Below are 22,494 nucleotides of genomic sequence, written 5' to 3'. Positions count from 1 at the left end.
CTATAAAACCTGTAAGCATCCAAGATGAAAGCGCTGTGATGGGCACCGTTTGCCCCCACATGCCTGCACTTGATTTCCATAGGAAGGCGGGAAGTGTGGGCATCCATGGGGGATCTCCCGGGCAGGCACACTTGGCTCTGCTTTTCCCTGTATCCATCTGATCTCATGCCAGGCTTGGGAGCTGCTTTCAAGGCGCCTTTGCTTTTCACTGCTCATAGCTTTAATACTTGTCCGCTTTGTTGTTTGCTGAGGGGAAGCATATGAAAATCAGTGCGTGAGGCTGAAGTTTCAAGGAAAGTGCTCATCCTTGTAGGCAGTGTTAGCGTGGTTCCTTGGGAGAGATGGGGTTTGGCTGCTTCCATCGCCTTTCCTCATTAGTCTTGCTAGTGCTTTCTTGGACGAGGCACTCTTTGGAGAGTGAAATGACAGTACCCAGGATGGGAGACTCCGGGAACTCTTCCTGAGCATGGGAATAGCATAGCGTGGATCCTGGAGATAACAGTGGGATGAGGATTTCTTTCCACAGAGCATCGAGCTGTGGAGGGGGGGCTCGGCTTGGTGAATCCGGCCACGCAGAGGGGTGAGGCTTCTTTTGGCTCAGATGTGGTAGATCTTCAGCTTTCATGTGGAAAACAAGAGGTGCTGGTGGCTCACATCTGGTGTGCATTATGTGGGTTGGATTTCTGTCCTGCAAGGTGTTGCTCTGCTCCTGTGAAAATACCAGCGATGCTTGTTCAGTCCTCACAGGGCTTGGGAGCCCTGGCAGTGGATGTGAGATTCCCAAGCAGAATGATGGGGTGTGAGCATGGGTCAGCCACCCCACAAGTGACCTAGAAAATCTGTGCATTGACTGGGAAGATGCTGATGGGGAACAATCAACATCTGCCTGAGCCCCTGTGCCTCATCAGAGCTGGGGCTGCGGAGGAATCCCACCACTGCTGAAGGTACTGAGGGCATCCTTGGTGATGCTGTTAGGAGTGCTGTCTCTGCTTTCTGTACCTAAACTAAGAAGCGGGATGCACGAGTTATCTTTTTGTGAGCCAAATCAAATTCACATCTACCTCCCAGCCTTGGGAGAGTGGCATGGCTGCGTGGCTGGGGTACAGCAATGACTCCTGTCAAAACTGGGCTGATGCTTAGGAAAGAAAGTACTGTTCACATGTTGGGATGCACAGGAGGGGCATCCAGCCTCGATGGAGGGTTCCTGTGACCCATGGGAGAGACTGATGGGTCACCATAGGAGATTCAGGGCACAGCCATTGAGTAGCCCTTAGGACCCTGGAGCACTTTGACTGTCCTTTTGTGATGTCTTTTAAATAATTAGAGAATCACAGAATAGTTGGGGTTGGAAAGGACCTTAAGATCCTTTCTTGTTGACCTGAGATTTGTTTGCAGTGACAGGGCAGAGAGAATATTTTAAGTGTGGAATAAGGTTTTTACACTCCTTTCTGGCTTGGCTATGAGACAGGAGCACAGATGCGGGCTTGGAAACGATGTCATTTTTGTTCTGTCATTCTTGGACCTCCCTTACAAACTGCGGCAGAGTTTATAGGAAAGTGTAAAGCTGCTTTACTCAATATTTGATTTCAGATGATTGCTTTGGATGGTGCTCAGAACCCTTGGTCTCTTTCAAACCACTCAGGAGGGTACAAATTGAAAGAGGATTTTTTGGAGGACAGCGTTGTGGTTTTGTTTGGGTTTTGGGTGGTGGAGAAGGAGCTGTATATGCTGGCAGGACAGGCTGTGCCACAGAGCGGTACCCAGGCAGGCAGCAGAGTGTGATGCAGAAACTCATCACTCTAGCACGTCTTCGAGGTGTTGACTCTGAATAGCAGCAAACTGTCTTTGCACAACAGGCATTTTATGGTGTTTGACTGAAGTTAGAGTGGTACTATGGTTTGGCTGTCAGAAAACCATCTTTTCCAACTGTTCTGGTGAGGAGAAAATTTGCTTCTTGGGGATGCTGTTATTGCTCTGAAAACATGGCTTTCCTGTAATGTCACAGCAATGGGCTTCCTATGAGGATTTATTTTAGATCCTTTTCAAAACCAGACTGAAACCACATCAGAAACAGGAAATATTTAGGCATTGCTCCTCTGTCTCTGGGTCCTTGCTGACTGTCTGGTGTTAATCTTAGCAAATGATTCACTGAAGGAGCTCTGATGAATTGCAGGGCTGTGCAGCAGCCCTCCAGGATAACACGTCTGCTTCTGCAGGGTGTAATGCATGTTTATTTAGAATTAAAAGAAAAGGAAAACAAATGGATTAGTGTCAGACAATCACTTAGATGTGGGAAAGTTGACGGAGATGCAGAAATGAAGGGCTGGAGCAGCTGTCCAATTAAGTAAGGACTGAACTGGGCCAGATGTCATCGTGTCTTACAGGATTGGCTGTGAGAGACAGCAATTCTAGAATATAGACTATATAATATAGAATCATTTAGGCTGGAAAAGACCTTCAAGATCATCAAGTCCAACCTTTACCCCAGGACTGCCAAGTCTACTATCAAACCATGGAATCGTGCATCACTAGGTTGGAAAAGACCTTTAAGATGATGAATTACCACCACATGTCACTAAGGGCCTCATGTACACATTTATATGGCAGTTGAAGATGTGGTGTCTATTGACAGGGCTGTATCCTGGCACACTGGGTTTCAGTTATAACAATTAAATTGTTTTTTTGGTGAGCACTGTAGAAGAATGGGGTGGTTTGAGGAAGGAGCAAATGCCTGAGCATCAGACTTAGACGCCAGCAGAGCTGGGTGTAGCAAAACCTTTCTCTCTGGAAAGGAGAGCTGAGATTTGGGAGCCTCTAATGACAGCATAGGGGGAAGAAAAAAAGGCCTCTGCCTTGCTCCAAATGGCTCGTGAGGCTTCACTAAGCTTTCAAGTGATGCCTTATGGCCCATGATATGGATTGTGGCCTTGTGCCAAGCACTGATCTGTCGGCAACTGTTATCTGTTTTACACATAAACTGGCTTTTGGTCCCAGTTACAGCTGATGTTTTATTAAAACCTAATGTGAATGAACATAAAATACCATTGCATCATTTTAACATCATAAACCATCATTACATCATTTTATGATGTTACCTCAATGTGGGTACAGCAAAGGGCAGTGGTTTCTACCTGGGTCAGAGCTACTCGGTTTCGACTCTGACATAACAGGCATCAGAAGCTGAGCAGTTTGGTAGATGTCAGCATTTACCAGTCCTGATTTTAGCAGGTTATTGCTTTGCCATGGCAACCCAAGGCAAGTGGTTAGGTGAGAACTCCAGACCAGTCTGCCATGATCAGTTTTACAAACATACTCAGCTTAGCTCTGCTCAAGTGAGCGATCTTTCCCTCTTGATCTCTAAATGTAGATAACTGCCATGCACATTCATAATAAGAATGGTAAAGTGGTGAATTCATTAACATTTCACAGAAATACCTATTTCCTCTCCTCTGGGCGCAGAGGGGAATAGTATCTTCATGCCTGTAGAGAAGACAGGCGGAATCCTGCTCTCCTGCTGCCCTGCTCCATGCAGGGGTGTGCGGTTAGCGATGACCTGTATGTAAGGAGAGCAAGCTTCCCTGTGTAATATATGCCAGTAAGCACACAGTTAGCCGAGCGCAGACCAAGCAGTTGGGTTTAATAAGTCCAAGTCATTCGTGGCTGATGTTTTTGCCTGCAGAGCAGGGTGCTGCAGTTCCCTGTGGGCTTCCTGCCCCACCAGGATGGACGGATGCCCTGCTAGGACTGATGGATGCCACACTGATGCCACTTTGAGCCCTCACCCTCCTGCTCAAGCAAGTCCCTTGGCAGTGGCCTTTGCTGGAGGTTGATGGCCATTCCTTTAGTCTAAAACCTGTGACAACTGGTGGTGTAAGTGGAGGGTGATTCTGCCATGTCAAGGTTTGGGCCTCAAACAGCCTTCTCTTTGCAAAAATGAGGTCGTGTTCAGAAAAATGAGTAGGAAGTGGAAAATCAGAGAGTCGTAGAACAGCCCAGGTTGCAAGGGAGCTCAGCAAATGAGCTGGTATGACCTGTGGGAAGAGGAGCCTAGATGAGGTTATCTTGCGCACTGTCCAGCCACATCTGGAAAACCTCCAGTGATGGGGCCTCTACCATGTCCGTGGGGAGACTGCTCCAGTGAATGATTGTTTTCACTGTAAAAGACTCCCCTTATGTTAAGATAAAACCTCTCTTAGTGCAGCTCATACCCACTGACCCTCATCTTCCTGTGTTTTAACCCCAGCTGGCAACTAAGCCCTACCCAGCTGCTCACTCACTTCATCCCCAGTGGGATGGGGGAGAGAATCAGAAGAGTGAGAAAACTCATGGGTTGAGATAAAGGCAGTTTAACAGGTAAAGCAAAAGCTGTGTGTTAGCAAAGCAGAACAAGGAAATCATTCATTACTTGCTGTCACAAGTAGGTATTCAACCATCTACAGGAAGGCAGGGCTCCATCAAACATGACAGCTACTTGGGAAGATGAACACCATCAGTCTGAATCATAGAATCACAGAATAGTTAGGGTTGGAAAGGACCTTAAGATCATCCAGTTCCAACCCCCTGCCATGGGCAGGGACACCTCACATTAAACCATGTCACCCAAGGCTCTGTCCAACTTGGCCTTGAACACTGTCAGGGATGGAGCATCCACAACTTCCCTGAGCAATGTCTCAGGGAATGTCCCCCCCTTCCTTCTTCTTCCCTTAGGTTTATATGCTGAGCATGATGCCATAAGGTGTGGGATATCCCTTTGGTCAGTTGAGGTCAGATGTCTTGATTGTGTCCCCTCCCATCTCCTTGTGCACCGCTAGCCCACTCGGTGATGGGGTGGTGTGAGGAGCAGAAAAGGCCTTGGCTCTGTGTAAGCGCTGCTCAGCAGTAACTAAAACATCCCTGTGTTATCAGCACTGTTTCCAGCACAAATCCAAAACATTCCCATACCAGCTACTGTGAAGAAAATTAACTCTACCCCAGCCAAACCCAGTGCACTTCTCCACGTGAAGAGAAAGCCTCTGTCCTCTTTTGTAGCTACAATACTGAAACACTGTGATGAGGTCACCCTTCCCCAGCCTTCTCTTATCCAGGGAGAGAAGACCTAACTCTTTTCAGCCTTTCCTCACAGGGCCAGTTCTGCTGTCCTTTGATCATCTTTGTTGCCCTCATTTGGAGTCTGTCCAGTCTGTCTGTCTTCCTTGAATTGTGGGGTCAAGCCAATGATGAGCACGATGCCATATGCCATGGAATACCCTTTGGTCAGTTGGTTGTGTCCCTTCCCAACTCCTTGTGCACCCCTAGGCCACTCGCTGGTGGGGTGATGTGAGGAGCAGAAAAGGCCTTGGCTCTGTATAAGCGCAGCTCAGCAGTAACTAAAACAACCCTGTGTTATCAGCACTGTTTCCAGCACAAATCCAAACCAGCCCCATACCAGCTACTGTGAAGAAAATTAACTCTATTCCAGTCAAAACCAGCACAGGGACTGGTCCGCCTGCTGATGCCTGTGGGATGCAGGAGCTTGGGTGTGCAGCTCCTGTGCAGTCTGTCTGCCAGACTCATTCCCATGGCCCTCCAGTTACATCCTCTCCTCACCATATTAAGAACATCTGGACAAAGTGATTTATAGACTCTCTCCCTTGATAGCATTGGCTGTATTTTAAGTCTCAGCAATTTTCTGTATTGCTGAACTATTATTCATGAGCAGATTTTGTGGTAAAGAATTCCCAGACTTAAGCACTCATGGATGGAATGGGGTCCTCACCTATTCTTCTTTTCTTCTGTTTACCCCCTCCCTCTTTTAGTTTTATGCTGCCTCTGTTGGCTTCATGTCCTGGTGCCATGCCTTGATTTGTGAGTTTGTCACTTGTCACTGGTATCTCTTATAAGCCTTGCTTTGTACCTGGACTGGGGACCTTGAAGTTTGGTGTGTGAAGCAGCACTTGGACTTGGTGGCTGCCTCTTGCTCCTCAGAGCTAATGTGTTATTTGGGTGGTGAGGAGAAGAGGTGGTTTGCCCAGTGGCCTCAGCAGGGCACCTAGCCATGCTCAAGAACATTGTTTTTTGGACTTCTGTCATAAGTCATGGCTTTACGCTTTGTCATTCTTTACTGACATCCTGTTCTTCTTTCTTACAGGCTCCACATCTGTTTGTTACAAGCCTACCAGCCCAGTCCAGGTACTGGAAGACACTGGCTTTCTTTACCAGGATCACCAGTTGTTTGCTGGCAGGCATGAAGTTTCTCCGCTAACAGCTGAAGGGATCAGTGCCAAAGAAAAAGCTGGTAAGTGTGTGGCCACACTTCCATACAAACTCACCACGTTTGCTTCCATGTTTTTCCTTGGAAGTAAATTGAGCAGTTTAGACTATTAACAAATAATACTCACAGAATTGAAGGCCACCTTCTCATCCTCAGTGGAGTCAAAGGAGAGTTACCTTGACTTGAGTGTTATGACCCACCATCATTTGTCACTTGTGCTTGTGGAGGATGCAGCATTGCTTCTTGTCCTTCAGGACAAGGCTGCTCTTCATTGTGCAGCTGGACTGAGGTCCAGAGCTTTTTGCTGATGGAGCAGGACCACAGGCAGCCTGTGGAAGGCTCATTCTAGTTAGTCCTTTTTGGACCTCACTAATAGGTAACTAAAGTACATCTCCCAAATATAAGGATGCTGACAGGTGACTAGTACAGGGATGGAAATCCTTCTCATGTATGACCAAGAGCTGCCTTGACGGTGTGATGCTGGCTTTATCCACTCGTCTCAGATTTACAGCCTAGTCTGTGAGCTCACTGATATGTTAGGGAGACTTCTATCGCAGGTCTGCAAAGGTGCCCAATTTGGGGGGATTTCTGTGTGCTGTGAGTAAAGCAGTAAGAGTTTGCTGTAGCTGCAGGGACGTATAAAGTAGATGGACAGTTGGCTGTGGTGCAGACAGGTAGATGAAGATGTGTGTGTCTGCAGCAGCCCGGGGAGCTGACAGACCCTCTGAGTGCTGGTGGCCAGGTTGCAATCCCAGCATGGAAATGACCTATTCTAATAGTTAAGAGTCAAAGCTTTTCTTCCCCTCTGGTGTCTGGGTTGTGTATGAGTTATCCCACAGCATGTGCAGTAACTGATGAAACTTCAGGGAAATACCAGACCTCAAGGGAAAGTTTGCTTTTTAACTACTTTCAAACGCTAAAACCCAAATGTAAGTCCTTCTCACAAACCCCTCTGAGAACTGGAAGCAACAGGAGAGAGAAGGCTGCTAAGAATGACCACAAAGTCTGAACTGAAAACAGCACCTCCTCCTTGCCTTGGGACATGGAGGACTTTGTCCAGAGCTCTGGGCTTATTCTCACTTTTGTCCACACTGGGGCCCTTCAGGAACACCCCTCTGGACTCAGACACCCTTCAGACACCACTTTTGGGATGGCTGTGGGAGGAGAGCTCCAGGAGGAAGAGATTCTAACCTCCCAGCCATGGTTATATGCCATCAGGTGCTTAGCTCTAGGCATTTTCCACTTGTACAGAGTGCAAAAGTGGTGTCATTGCCTCTGAAGAGTGACTTCAGTAGGGTGTTAGGATGGTGTAACTAATCCATCTTTTTTAAGTGCTGGTGTTAAATCTATGACTGTAACACCCTCCTTGTACTCACCAGCAAAATCACAACGGTGACTCCCTTAGAAATAGTGTTATTGGCCAGACGGGAAATAGCACTTTTGGGGGAAGATGCCAGAGCACAGATAATTCTTTAATTACACTTTTAGGACCTTTTTGTTTTCAGTGTCATTTCATAGCTTTTTTGCGATACATTCTGCACGTTCTTCTGTTGTGGCAGGCACCTCACTTAGGAGGGGATTCGACTCATCACATTTTGCCCATCAAAAGTGCAGCCTCCCATGTGGTATTACCATACAGGCTGCTGCCATAAGCAATGCAAGGCATCTGCGGGGGGAAGGTCAAACACAGGCTTCCTAGAGAGGTGATTGATGCCCCAAGCCTATCAGTGTTTAAGAGGCATTTTGGCAATGTCCTTAGCAATGTGCTTTAAGTTTTGTTCAGGCAGTTGGACTAGATGATTGTTGTAAGTCCTTTCCAACGGAAATATTCTGTTCTTATTCTGTTCTAGTCTAGTCTAGTGCTGTCCATTCCGTTCTCTTCCATTCCATTCCATTCTATTCTCTATTCCGTTCCATTTATATTTTAAAAAAGACCAAATTTCCCTATGACATTGTGTGTCCCTCCATTGACTTGGGAGGGCATTTGGTGCTGTGGGTATTGGGCACATGGAGTATTATGGAGGGAAGGGCTGGGAACATGTTTTAGGGGTCACTGCAAGCAATTAAGGATGATTTGGGGTGGGGGGATGAGCAGAGAGTAGTGCCCTGCCTCCTTTGGTGGCTTCCAGCCACGTTCCCTCTACTCCAGGGGGGCCCTGGCAGGGCAGTGCCCCTGGGGTGCATCCTGGGCACAGGGTCACAGCCGTGGGGTGTAGGAGCTCCAGCCTCCTGGACAGCAGAGCTAACGGCCACCTCTGTCTCTCCCTGCCCAGCCGAGGAGGCCCTCTGCACCCTGCGCCCACCCAGCTTCCGCCGGGTCCCAGAGGCGGAGATGCGAGGGGCGGACGAGGTGGCAGCCGGCACCGTCCTGCAGCGCCTGATCCAGGAGCGGCTGAGGTATGGCAATCCCAGCGAGAACATGAACCTGCTGGCCATACAGCACCAGGCGACGGGCAGCGCCGGCCCCTCCAACAGCACTGCCAGCACTCTCTCTTCCGCAGAGAACCTTGCTCCCGAAGAGCCGCCAATGGTCCAGCCGTCAGGGCGGCAGGAACCGCAGGGGCAGGAGCACCAGGGGGACGGTGCTGTGATGGAGAAGCAGCCCCGAGCCCCGCAGCCCCCGCATGGCACCGAGGAGCTGCCCACCTACGAGGAAGCCAAGGCTCAGTCTCAGTTCTTCCGAGGACAGGCACCCACGGCCACTGCGGCCGCTCCGGGGTTTTATGGCACATCCAGCCAGAAGTCCAGGACGGAGGGGAGGCCGACGGTGAACCGGGCCAACAGCGGGCAGGCGCATAAGGATGAGGCGCTGAAGGAGCTGAAGCAGGGCCACGTCCGCTCACTGAGCGAGAGGATCATGCAGCTCTCACTGGAGAGGAACGGTGCCAAGCAGCATCCCCCGGCACCGGGTGGCACGAAAGGCTTCAAGGCGGCCCCACAGCCCAGCAAGGCTACGGACCCACGGGGCCCGCCGCCCGAGTACCCCTACAAAGGCAAGGCACCCACTCCAGGCAGCAAGGGACAGGAGCATGGGATGTTCTATGGCGAGCAGCCGGCGCAGGATGTCCTCAAGGCTTCCTTTGCTGCCCCGCAGCCCTCTGCCCGCACAGAGGTGGCCCTGGTCCGGTACCAGCCACCGCCGGAGTATGGAATCAGCAGGTAATGGCCATGGTCAAGGGTAAGGGGTCTGATCCTGCCCATGCCAGAGGAGCTTCTGCAGTGATTTGGTCTCATGAACCGCAGCTCCTGTGGGCTTCAGCCTTAGGCACATGGTGGGGACATCACACCCTGTGACTGGGCCAGCATGGGACAGGTGATGGAGGCATCTGCACCTCCAGGAGGGCTGTATAAAGCACAACACGCTGTAACGTCCTAATTAAACCTTATTAAACTAAATGGTTATAAAATGCAGCATTGGTCATGGGGGCTTTCATGGTACTGTGCCACTCATGCCAGGCCTCCCCATGAGCACGGGTTTATTCCAAGCACATTAAGAATAAACCAGAGTATTCACTCGCTATGCACTGATCCCTGTGGGCGGTGCAGGTCCTGCTCAGTGCCCAGGCAGGATGGTGAGCCCAGGCAGTGAGGGCTCCCTTTTCCTTGCTGTACCTAAATATAAGAGTGTCTCTGTCTCATTGCTGTCTCTTTGACCTGTTTTGCTGGATTGGGAAGGCTGGAGTTGTCTGATGTGAATGTGGGTGGCTTTCATATTGCAAGCTGCCAGGTTGGACAGAGCCCTGGGAGACATGGTCTAGTGAGAGGTGTCCCTGCCCATGGCAGGGGGTTGGAACTGAATGATCTTAAGGTCCTTTCCAACCCTAACTATTCTGTGAGTCTATGATCAGGTCCTTACCGACCCCAAAATCCCCAGAGGTTTTGTTGGTGTTGACTTTAGTTGCATGCACTCAGAGCATGGATTTGGTGGATGTTGCAAGGCAGTTGTGACAGCTCAGGGCCCATACTGAGCAGCGCTGGCCTTCCTCCAGCTACATGTGTGTTTTCATTACCAGCCTTCCACTGTGCCAAGTTTATGCAGCTTTTCCAGAGGAAAGTGGCATTTTTAAGAGCTCAGCACAAATCTCTGTTTATGCTAAGAAACAGCTGTATAGGCTCGAGGGCAACAGGGGCCGTGCTTTCCCGCAGCCATTCGCAGTGCTAGCAAACATCTCTGGCACCAAGGAGATTCATCCCCAACAGAAAAGGAGCTGGTTTGGGGGTTTTTGTCATTCTTGGAAAATGCTGCTTCAATACCCATGGCCTCTTCTGCTGAGTCCATGTAAGTGAGTGGTCGTGGGTGCTGCGGAATGAGAAATGGCACTGCTGTCAAGTGGGAAACCCTTTGGGGCTACTTCCAAAACCTTCCCCAGGTGCCTGTTCAGCAAGGTTAATGTTGAGAAGTGCCTTGATTTCAGTGTAGGTTTCCATGCCAGTAGCATGGGCCAGCCTTACCCCAAGGCTCTGCTGGATCACCCTAGCAGCTATGCTGAGAAACCCACTGGTTCATGTGCTCATCACTTGCTGTTTCTCGGCAGCTGTGCCCTGGTACATCCTTGTGCCCATTTCGGGCTGTGTCACAGGATCAACATGGTCTGGAATGGTTATAAAATGCAGCAAAATATTGTCTTCCCCACATATTCCTCTCTATGGAGGCAGGTTGCTTCCCGATGGACATCAGCCCCATCTCTGCTAGAGAACTTGCCTGAGCACTGAGCACTGCTGGAGGAGAGCCGGGACTGTGCTACACTGCTGGGTTGCTCCAAGTGCAAACCTGCGTGTGCCTCTGCTCTTGCTTGCTGCTTGCCCCTTACCTGCACTCTGGGGAGGCTCACGGTCAGCCATCTGGAATGGGATGGAGGACCTTGATAGGAGAGGTTGAGGTAGGGAACTGCCTGATTTCATGACGTTAGTGGAAGAGTAGGGTCTGGAGAGTCTGTTTGTTCTGTTAGAGGAGCAAGCTAGGTGAGAAATTCCAGCTTTCATCTCCCCAGGAGGGCCTGGGAAAGAAACTGGTAGAAGCAGAGCTTTGCCAATGGGAATCTTATGTATCTCAGTATCTCATTCCTTCTATACTGGCCATATCTTTCCCAAGGATGGGATCATTCCCATCCTGGCATTCTCTGGACAGGGACTATGCAGAAGGATTCTACCTTCTAAGAAAGAGAGAAGCACAGAGCTGCATAGGTCTAGAGGAAGCACCCACAGATTGGTTGGGATAGACCTGTAAGGTCACTGACACTCCATTCCCCTCCTTCTGTGATGAGGGCGATGTGGCTGGGAACCAGAAATGCTCTAAGGGAGCTGTTGGAGGAGATGGGATGACTGCAGCTGCTGCTTAGCTTGCTTTTTTGACTTGGCTTTTTTCTGTGCTTGTGGCTGGTTTTAAAGGGAATGTTACCTTTATAAGTAGGTAAGTACCTTCCCCACCATGGGAAGACCTCACAACTTTACTGTAAATCTCAAGAGATTTGGTATTGTCCTCAAGACCCCCTAGAGTCATATGCTGCAGCATTTATATAAATTAGATTTGGTGACCTCTGCTTTATGGACATCATGATTGCAGAGTGCAGCTTGAACCCCGCAGCTTAAAAGGCATAAAACCCAGAAGGCAAATAAAAAGGAACCAATATTTGTTCCTGGTTTAAAATACCATATTTTTAAGCCAGTTGCATGATGCTTGGGGCCCTGACTCACAGTTTTTGAATGCTTCAAGTTGGCCAAGTGTAACAGAAAACCTTTCCTTTCCTAGATGTGCAGCTATTCCTGAATGGTGTCTTTACTAACTTTCCTTAGGTGCCTGTTCAGAGAGTTGCAGCTTGTCAGGTAAAAGGGTTTGGAAATAATCTAATTTAATCTGTTGTCCAATGCCCTGAATTAATTCCATTTTGTGAACATTCAGTCCTGGAGATTATAGCACTCTGTGTCTGGAGAATCCATCACAGCCTTTGCAGGCTTGTTCCACTAGCTAATTGCCATCTCTGGCACAGTTCTGCATCTTCTTTTCAATCTGTATTTTCTAGTTACCAGTTGGGATTTTGCAATGTCCTTGTCAGATACAGTGAGGAGCCCTGCTCTATCAGTCCTGTAATGCACTTAACATATGGAGCCTGGAGCCCCGTAACTGTTTTTCTCTGTTGTCAAAACCCCTTTTTTCACTGTGGAAAGCTGACTTGGACACCACTGCAGCACCAGAAATTAATCAGATGCAACATCACCTCTGCAATGCGACTCAGTGTTCTTCATTTATGTAGCTAATTACACTTGCCATTTCGGACATTGGCACCCCATCCAGCTTGTTATCTTGTTGGTCATGTTAGGGTTGTCACAGCCCAGAGGAGGATTTTCCACCCTTTTACTGTAGTTTATTGCTACAGTATTATATTGCTATATTTATTCTTGGGTGGATGAATTTGGACATGCTCAATTCCATATTGTTTCTCTGTGCCCTGCTTAAACAGTGATCCAGATCACTCAATGCAATGAATCCTCTTCTTCATTGCTTACCTTGGCCCTTGTCAGGTCCTGATGTCTTTCATCCACAATGATTTCTTTCTGTTAGTGCTGGCAAGACTTGGCCCAGGTTCTTTGGGGGTGATTACACAAAGATTTGCAGGGCAAAATTATCTGATAATGTTAATGAAAAGCATATAATGCAGATGAAGTCTTAACTGGAAACACCACTGCTTGTTGAGGGGACTTCATTCGTGGCTGCATGCAGAAGTCAGTCATGCGGGCACCTTTTAATTCTGATTTAATCCAAGCATTTTAAATGACTGCTTACAATTGAATCATAAAGCTGGGCTGTTTTTAAAGATACCCCATTTTTTTATGTGCCTCATTAAATCCCACCCTGCCTGGATGCAGAAGCCTATGTTTAGCTGCCGAAATAGCCTGTGGCTTCTCTGGTTGTTTGTGCATTAACCCATGCACACATTACCGCTGTTTGCAGACAACCTGATGATATTCGGTCATTCAGCCACATGTCTGTGGCCACTAAGGGGACTACAAGGAGCTCCTTTTCCTCCCCGAGACACCCAGGTGGGTGTGCTGGCAGCATGGCCAAGGCCAAGGATGTCACACCCAAGCTGCCTTCTGCTGGTGTTTCTCTGTGAGGATAGCCCCAAAACATGAGTGTGGGTAGGAGGCTGTGCTTCCAGCTGATGTGGATGCTGGCAGTCCTGCAGAAGAGCTTTGGGTCCTCTCCTGGTCTGATTTGCCTTTCATTCAAATAAGTGAAAGAGAAAGCATCACCCATCAGTTTGGGTGATGCCCGTGTCATTTCTCCTTACCCAGTTGGTTCCTGTAGGAGTGCAGAGATTGAAGAAGGCACATTTTCCTTTGCTGAAAGTCAGCTGGGCTTTAGAAGGACTATCTGTTCTGAGTGTGGATCCCTGTGAAGAGGTGCTATATCCTGTCTCTTAACTGTGCAGGATATGTTTAATATAGCGTGTGTCTCTTCAGATGATAATTTTGCTTGGAGACATGAGTCCAAATGCCCAAAATGGGTTTTGAAACATACCTTTGTGCTTACAAGGTGCTGCAGCTGTGATTCTGAAAGGCAGAGGATGCCCTGAGAACTATGTCTTGGCTATGAAAAGTCTTCTTCCATTTCTGGCTGTATCAGCATTTAACAATGGGCCTATAACTGTGTTTCCTTGCACCATGGCCATCAGGCTGGCTTGCTGGCTTTCCCGTCTTTTTCCTGCACAGTGACAGCACTGATTCCTCTGTGTTATTCACTGCTACAAAGAGTAGCATTTGAAGTCTTCTTCATGACTGCAGAAATCACAGCTGAAGTCAGGTAGACCCCTGGGTCTGAGGTTAATGTGCAGACTCAAGGCTCCCAGTCAATGGTCAGGATTAGCATCTTTCATGGACATTTTGCTCTCATTGTAAATTAAAAGTCAAAGGCAACTTCAGAGAGCTGCACCCCAGGAAGACCTCTTTCTCTTCACTGACTAGCTAGACTAGAGCATCCATGGTGAATGTGTAAACCTGTGTCCCTTGAGGGAGAGTCTTTAAGAGATAGTAGGCCATACTACCCTAGAGGCAAAAGAAGGCAGAGCGTTCAGAGAAAGATGAGCTAAATAGGTTAGAGGAGCGCATTTTAATTATGAATGTGGATGCCACGGTATGTAGGAAACAAAGTCCTTCCTCCACTGGCTGCGCTCCCTCTTTACGTAGAGGAGAGCTGCATTGTACCTGTAGCAGGGCAGAGGTGGACTTTCCAGAACATTTACGGGCATTTGTGTTACATTATTTCCTAGTACTGCCCCGCTTTATTGAGCAATAGCTCTTCTTTATTTATATAAGGTGTCTTATTCCTACATACAGCTACAAATTCCTCCAGAACTCCTGTATCTCCATAAATCCAGTCATCCTTGCTCAGACATCCTTGCTCCCAGGCTCTCCAATATAAGAGGTGTATTAAGACCATGCCTGAACTTTGAGGCTTGAGTGGCCTTGCTGAATTCTGAGGGATTTCTCATGAAAGTGAGGTCCATGGTCAAGTATTTTACTGTATTGCACTGTATTGCAAGCCATATATAGTGGGTATTATATATATCAGAAGCTATACAGAACTGAAAAGAGTGAGTGCAGTCTGGTAGCCCTAGCATGGTAGCCTTTGAAAGGCTTACTGCCTGCCTGGTGCTCCCTATTCAAAAAGGTGGTTTCCTTACTTTATTTCTTCTTTATGTTGCCTTGCAGAAGTATATAGGAGCCCTACCTCTAAAATAACATCAGCGAAAAACGTATGTTTATAATAGAAATGTAAAGTGTCCAAAACTCCTCATATTCATGCTTCTGAGAAGGATGATTTCTGATGAAAACGTGTTGCTGGAAGATTTTAACCTGCTCTAATGCAGAGCAAGGTCAACATTTAAAATACAGTAGAAGCATTTTGAGAATGTCATTCTTTACTAAGCCCAAAGGAGCTCAGGATAATCCTGATCGCTTCATTTCTTTGGAGCTTTACACGAGAGGTTGGATGTGAGCTAAGCTGATGGTGTAACTCTCCTGCTCCTATAAATGTTGATTTGCTAATGTGAATTGCTGTGCTGATTTTATTGCATAGGCACTTGGAGATTTCGCAGTTGGCTAAGTCAGAATTAAACTGTGAGAGATCAAACAAGGAAAAAGGGGAGTCAGAAACATGCTCATTATGTTGAACAGCCGTGGTTCAAAAGCATAATGTGGATTGTGCCTGCTCAGTTTTCCAAGCTGGAAAACGCTCTGGACAATCTCTCCTGTGGCCCTCACTATTGAGACTCTGGTGCCTGGCTTCTGCTACAAGATGTAAATCTTTAGTAGCTCAATAAGTGGTTTGCAGGTCAAGAAAATGGAGATACCAGGAAATCTTTTCTCTCTCTGTAGGGTAAAGCTAGACAGACCGAAGGGTGTGTGAAAAGGTTAAACTGATGGGAGGTAGAGATTTCCCAAATGAACAGTGTCAGGAGATCCTGCAAGCATTTGAAGGGTACATTTATGACCAAAGATGATAATAAAGAAAAATTCCTATATCTCTACTGGTTTAGATTCAGAAATCAATTTAATTACATTGCTTTAAGCTATTCCCTTAAAGAAGTGAGAAAACCTGTACCTGTAGTGTCTTTGTAGTGGTATAATGTGTCCAAACAAGGCTTTTACCTGAATAAAGGCAGCTGTGGCCTGCATTTTGGTGAAGACAAACAAACTTGCAGCTGAACAGACTGCTGTGGTCAAATGCATAATTGCAGAGTGGCTGTCAGCATCACTGGTGAGGTGCTGTGTGCATGACTGCATTTGCATGTGCTTGTGGAGCATCTTTTGCATGACATCCTCACTTCTGATGTTCTTCTTTATTGTTCAGATTCTTGAGCAAAGAAATATTCCAGTCCCGTCGTAGGTGTGGAATCCCTTGCTGGGCTTTACACACTGGAGCACCAGAAGGAAAGGGGCACTGTGGGTATGGTGTGGGAGCTGTGCCCATGGTGGGGCACAGGCTCATTGGACTTCTTGGCCCACATAGGCTCTGATCACCAGGGACTGCTAAGAGGCATGGTTTTGGTCTAAGGAAGGGCTGGTTGCTTTTAGGGCAGAGCTTTAAAATTGCCTTCACTTTTTATCTTGTGCTGCAGCTGAAGGCAGGGACAGGTTATTGCAGTAGAATTAGGCCAACGCTGAGAGTTTTTGAGCCCGTCCGCTTTGAGAAGCCATGTAGGTGCTGAAGAAAATGGTCATCCTATTTATTGTGTATTTATATAGCACAAAATCTTCTGTGTAAAAGATAGCATTCATGGATCTTTGAGGCTGAATGGGGTAAATACATCTGTTTGATAGATCTCCTGCCTTGTGTAGGGTACAGAAATAAAGGCAGTAGCTTAACCAACACCTTGTGGGTAAGCTAAAATGCAACTTTCAGAGGGCGCTCGATTGTGGACTTCAGGTGGGATCCAGCAGCCAGCTTATTTTCCAGCCAGGATGGATTCTGGCACAGACATGGTCTGGGTTGAGGCTGTTGGACAACTGTGGTGTAGAAATTCCACAGCTTTGGCATCTGGGATGAGGAACGGCTCAGCCTGTGCACAGCAGGGCTGTCTCCATGGGGCTGCTCACCCTGGCCCAGGCTCTGAAGATGCATGTGTGGTGGATGGAGGGATGGAGATGGACCATTCCCTGCTGGAATTCCCCTCTTTTGAAACAGGGGCTGTCTCCTTTCTTGAGCTCACATCCGGAGGCTTACCCTCACTGCTAGGACATCCTCCTGGGTTATCCTCCAGCCACTGCAGATTGTGACTGGGTGGATTAAAGAGCCCGCACCGTCACAAACCTTAGCCCGCAAGCAGATCCTCTGCCCGTTCACTTTTTATCCTTCCCAACACGAGCCTGGGTGATGGATGCTGTTAGTCAGGGAGTGACACAATGAGGTCTCGCGCTAGAAGATGTCTTTTCTGGCTCGCTGTGACTGACTGGGGCTGTGCCTTCAGCAGCTCCGCAGCAGCCCTTCCCTTTGGCACTTGCTGAAGCCGCTCGGGGATGCTGCTTCTCTCACATCACTTCCTTTCGCCTCCCAGTTCAACCCATCAGCCAGTCTCACTCCAGGCAGGGAGCGGTGTTCCAAGGGTGAGTAATGCATCCCTTGTGTTTCCTTCGAGCCTGCCGGCTTGTGCTGCTCAGCGGTGGGGTTTGTGGCAAGGGGGGGCAGGGAGGGGCTGGCTCCCCGCTGAAATATTAGCTGCTCACCTAGGCAAAAACGCCGCTTTCCAGTCAATGCTTCCTTTATCCCTTCATGCCAGATGTATGCATCACTGTCAAGAGCAGGCAAGGAGACAATTTACCCTCTGCCTGCTGCGATTGTTGGTATCCAGGAGTGACTGAGGACCGGAATCACAACCGCACGCTCACAACTATTAATGAACCGAGCAGTCATCGGGCGACCGCTCCTGCGCACGTTTCGAGGTGCGCGTGGCTCTAACGCCTCCCCCATGTGTGCTTCCCCACAGCCGACAATGCCAGCCGCCCTTCCCGCCGCCGCCGGCCCAGCAGCACAGCCCCATGTCCTCACAAGCCACCGCTGCCACCGGCCCCCTGCTCCCGGGTACCTTGCCCCCATTGCAGGCTCCTGCCCAGCCACCGACGCCACCGGGCCAGCAGCTAACACCCGATGCCTTCGCCATCGTGGAGCGGGCGCAGCAGATGGTAGAGATGCTGTCCGAGGAGAACCACGTGCTGCGGCAGGAGCTGGAGGGGTACTATGAGAAGGCAGACAAGCTGCAGAAGGTATGTGAGAGGTGGGGATGGGGCCTGGGCAGGCAACTGCCTTGGTGCTTCTGCATTTGGGTGTCAGAAGCTGTTCTTCATAATCATGTCACTCCAGTGGTGATGTGCCAGTGGCTGTCTCTAACCATTGCCTCTCCATGGTGGTCCTCCAGAAGTGTAAGGCTGTGCATTATGTCCTTTGGGCTTTCCTGCCTTTAGCGTGAAATGGGGCAACCCGTCATATATTTCATAGCGGGGGACTTTCCACCTCCATCCTCCCATGCTAGCCTTCCCAGAGCTTTCCCTGGAAGTCTCCTGTAGGCAGAGGATGCTCCTGCACCATCTACACAGGGGGTAGAGCTGCCAGTGAGAAGCATTTGAAGAGCATGGCCACATCTGTCCTGAGTGGTCTTGTCACTGCAATAGGCTCATGTGGTGCTCCAGGCTCTTTGGAAGTGTCACAGCCATCAGTTGGGTTGCCTGTTGTTTGGAAATGTGTTAACTTGATTGTCTCAGAGGCTTTCAGTGAATGCACTATAGGTTCCAAGGGCTGATGTTAGATACCCAGCATTAAACACGTTGGTTAAAAAAGCACTGAGAGAACCATTTCCTAAAGATTTTGCTCAATACCCTTTTGCAAAGAGATCCTGCCAGGAGATGTTTTCTGTATGCAAGCTGGCGTTTGCAGTGGAGGAGGCTGATGTCACCCGAGGCAGCACACAAGACAAGATAAAGAGTCAAATCAAATGAAGTAAAAATGACTTAAAACCAAGACCTTGCTGAAGGCAAAGCAGAGAGGCCAAAATAAGTTATTTAGGAACCTACACTGCCATTTCAGTTATGTCTTCCCACTGCATGTACACACATGGGCCTAGGCTGCAGGTCTTTCCTCTCTGAGTTTAGGAGTCTAAATAGGAGCTCTGTTTTGTTGTGCCATGTGAGATGAGGGTGCTCTTGGAGACACCCTTCATAGACAAGAGGCAGCTCTGAGAGACGATTTACCCGGGTTAGTACAAAGACCTGTTGTTTGGTAGCTGCTGTCATCGTTTCAGCCCCTTCCTCTGCAACCAGATGACTTGAGTTTATTCACAGGGTTTCCTAAATTTCATTGGGATCTCGATGTCTGCAGCCACATTAACTGTTAGTGAAGATGTCTGCAGAGATGTTAGCACTGACTTCCCTGTGGCCTTCGTGGGCAACAAGAAATAGTCCAGCTACTAACTTTACAAAAGCTGCATTGTTCAGTTAAAGGTATTTGAGTGCGATGCCCTAAAACTGTTCCAATTTCCTTCTATGCTCTTGGAAAGGGCTCTCTCTTTATCTTGGATGCCCCATGAGTCAATTGCATCAGACACCAACAGAAAGGTATTCAAGCATGGGCTGAAATCTCACTTCAGTCAACAGTGTGGACTCGAGTCCCATTGACTTTGGAGGAATGTAAGCGGAGTATTGAAGTGAAACCCATGCTCAAGTGCATTCTTTCTTCAGGAAAACATCCTCAACCAAAGCCTTAACACACAGTATCACTCCCATGCTGGTTTTAATGTGTTTGATCACAGGCCAGGGCAGGTCCTCCTCTGTTCCCACAGTTTCAGCTGAACATCACCTCTGAAAACATGACAGTGAATTAAATTACATGCTTTGGGTGCGAAAATTCTTCCCCCTTGTTGGAAGTGGGAAGGGTCATGAGGAGTTCTTGTTTGCCTGTGTGTAGCAAGTTTATTCTAGGTAGGGCATTCCATTGCTTTCATTCATTACAGAATAGGAGAAGAAATTGGGAAATCAGCTTGATGTGGAGGGCTGTCAGGGTGTTTGTGTGAACACATCAGCCCTGAGGGCTGTCACATTCTCAGCTGTGTCTGAGCAGACTTTTTGCACTAGGTACAAGGCAGTGATTCATCCCCGTGCTCTTTGATGAGCTGTCTGCTTTTCTTACCTAAAAAGATTCCGGGGGCCTTGTGCACAGTTAATTTTGAGCTTTTTTTGCAAAGGCAAAGCATTAATTTCTCCTTCTTTGCTGCTGTTTTTCTGTTGGAGGGTGTCACCTCACTGAAGTGTAATTGCCAGGCTGGGCTGCTCATCGTCCCCATGCTGTGTATGTGGGTTGTTCAAGTGGGTCGGCCCTAGGAGCTCCCAGGCAGAGAAGAGGCTGAACTGTTTTTTCCCCTACAGAGAAGCAAGGGAGGGAGATCCCAGAGCTGCTGAGAAACACCAACACAATTTATGGCCATTCTGCTCTCCTGTAATTTTGTTCAGTGCTGACTGAGCTTCTTTCTCTTCCTGCAGCAACTCTTTGCCTGCAGGGCTTCGGGAGGCTTTGTGGTGATGTGTTTTGGGAAATAACAGCAGACAATGGGTAGAGCAGAGCCCATGTGGTAACCAGCAGCATTGGGCAGGACTGTTGGGCTGTGGGAACCCCCCTGTGTGCTGACAAATCTGCTTCACTGTGGTAGGAGCACTCTGGAGCAGGCATCTTCTCCTGCAGGTAGTGGCTCACCCAGGAGAGGGGAGGTATGGAAACCAGAGGGTGTCAGGGCACCCAACTAGGAGCAGTGGTTTCTGGTTGGGATCACATACTTAAAGATTCAGGAAAGTGCTTTAAAAATTACTTGTGCTAAGCCAAACTTTCCTTTCAAGGAGAAAGAATCTCAGTCTGCTTAAATGGTCAAGGAGAGCAGTGTGATGGTGCCTCCTCACAGAGGCTGATTATAGCCTCTAACTATTTACAGGAAGAGAAACCTTCTGCTAGCAGAGGTCACACTGATCTAAAGAAGAAGCTGTAACAGAATCAAGTGCTGTTACTTTAGTCACTAATCAACATCACTTCTGGAAAATTCGCATGAAACTGGTTTTTGGTTGTAAGTCATAGTCATAGAATAGACTATTTCAGTTGGAAGTGACCTACAGTGATCATCCAGTTCAATTGCCTGACCAATTCAGGGCTGACCAAAAGTTAAAGCATGTTATTAAGGGCATTGTGCAAATGCCTCTTAAACACTGACAGGCCTGGGGCATCGACCGCCTCTCTAGGAAGCCTGTCCCAATGTTTGACCACCCTCTCAATAGAGAAATGCTTCCTCATGTCCAGTCTCAGCCTCCCCTGGCACAGCTTTAAACCATTCCCATGTGTTCTGTCACTTGGTACCAGGAAGCAGAGATCGGCAACTCCCTTTCCGCTTCCCCTCCTCAGGAAGCTGTAGGGATCAGTGAGGTTGCCCCTCAGACTCATCTCTCCAAACCAAACGCTAAGTTCTTAGCTGCTCCTCATAGGGAATTCCATGTGTTGCCCTCCTCTGGATGCATTCAAGGACCTTCACATCCTTCTTAAATGATGGGGCCCAGAACTGTGAAAGGTCAAGACTGCTTGACGAGGCTTTGTGCATTGCCAGCCTATGAGGAAAAAGAGAACTCTACTTTTTCTGAACCACAGTAAGGTTCCGTTCGAATTTCAGACAGCTTTGGATTCACGCAGCATTCCTTCAAGTGTGCTGTTCTTGTGGTGGAAGCACACGTGGTGTCTGGCCATGCCTCAGCAGGGTGGGGAAGAAGGACCTGCTTTCCTAGATAGGGAAAGTGTAACGGGGCTTCCTGGAGCTCCTGCTTCAGAGAAACTTAAATGGAAAGTCAGAATAATCTGACTAGGTTTGTAGTTCATCCAAGAAGGGGTGCCACAGCATGGGATATGGCTGGTTCCACAGGTCATCCCGTTGGAGCTGTGGACAATTATCACCGTGGGAAGCAAGGGTCTAGGCTGCTGGAGCCTGGCTGCAGGTTCCTACACGGGCAATGGGTGACAGCTCCAGCATCCCTGGAGCTTGTATTCTGCTAGTGCTGCAGCTGGCAAATTACACCTAAAGCTTAGTGAGCCCTGGAGATGGACCTACCTTCAGTGGAGGTGGGCTTGCACCTTGGCTTAACAAATCACGAATCCATCCCACCCATGATTCAAGAGGCTATAAAAGCACCGCATTTAGAAAGGTATGTGGGAGGCTATATTTATCTCATAGTTCTTCAGTCTGTGCACATCATCAAGGTTTCCTCCATGAACACAAGGGCCAGGCATGCAGGAGCAGATTCTCACACTGGTCTTGATCATTCCTGCAACAATGATTTTAGTAGAGAGGTAACAGTTAACATAACATTGGCTTATTAAAAGAGTTGTTTGGATTGACCTCAACAGCAAAACTCTGCTGGGGACTATCCTCCTGTCAGTCTTTAGGGCTCAGGTCTTAAGATGCAGGTCCACTGCTAAAGACTTCCTCTGCCTGCCCTGCCTCCAGTTTGCTGGACTTCGATGAGATGAAGTTAAGAAAACTGAAAACCCAGAAGATTTCTTTTATCTGTTATAGAGTTTCTTTTTGTATAGAGCAGTGTTCAGTCAAGGACAGAAAGGAGTGAGCCACAACAGTTTAAAACTGACATGAGGTCAGAGTTGAGTCTAGAACACTTCTGATGGCACCCAGAGCTAAGTTTTGGATCTGGCAGAATAACAAATTTTGCCTTCT

General features: G+C 48.3%; 1 protein-coding gene across 4 annotated transcripts in view; it reads left to right on the top strand.

Annotated features, from left to right (window-relative positions):
• AMOTL1 (angiomotin like 1) overlaps positions 1-22,494 on the top strand; it is a 66,164-nt gene that overhangs the window by 16,223 nt on the left and 27,447 nt on the right. For 3 of the 4 annotated variants that reach the window (XM_057399820.1, XM_057399821.1, XM_057399818.1), the window contains exons 2-4: positions 6,128-6,274; positions 8,524-9,409; positions 17,734-18,010. In XM_057399820.1, the coding sequence (XP_057255803.1) occupies positions 8,583-9,409; positions 17,734-18,010 (1,104 nt within the window). In that variant the 5' untranslated portion in view covers positions 6,128-6,274; positions 8,524-8,582. Of the gene's footprint in view, positions 1-6,127; positions 6,275-8,522; positions 9,410-17,733; positions 18,011-22,494 lie in introns of those variants that run through there. The other variant, XM_057399822.1, reaches the window with a different exon arrangement.

Source organism: Pezoporus wallicus, unplaced genomic scaffold, assembly GCF_028554395.1.
Source record: "Pezoporus wallicus isolate ANWC-B61680 ecotype Strahan unplaced genomic scaffold, APGP_CSIRO_Pwel_v1 scaffold_6446, whole genome shotgun sequence".
In the NCBI taxonomy this organism is placed as follows: Eukaryota; Metazoa; Chordata; class Aves; order Psittaciformes; family Psittacidae; genus Pezoporus; species Pezoporus wallicus.
Note: the sequence above shows the minus strand (reverse complement) of the source record. Positions and strands in the feature narration are given on the sequence as shown.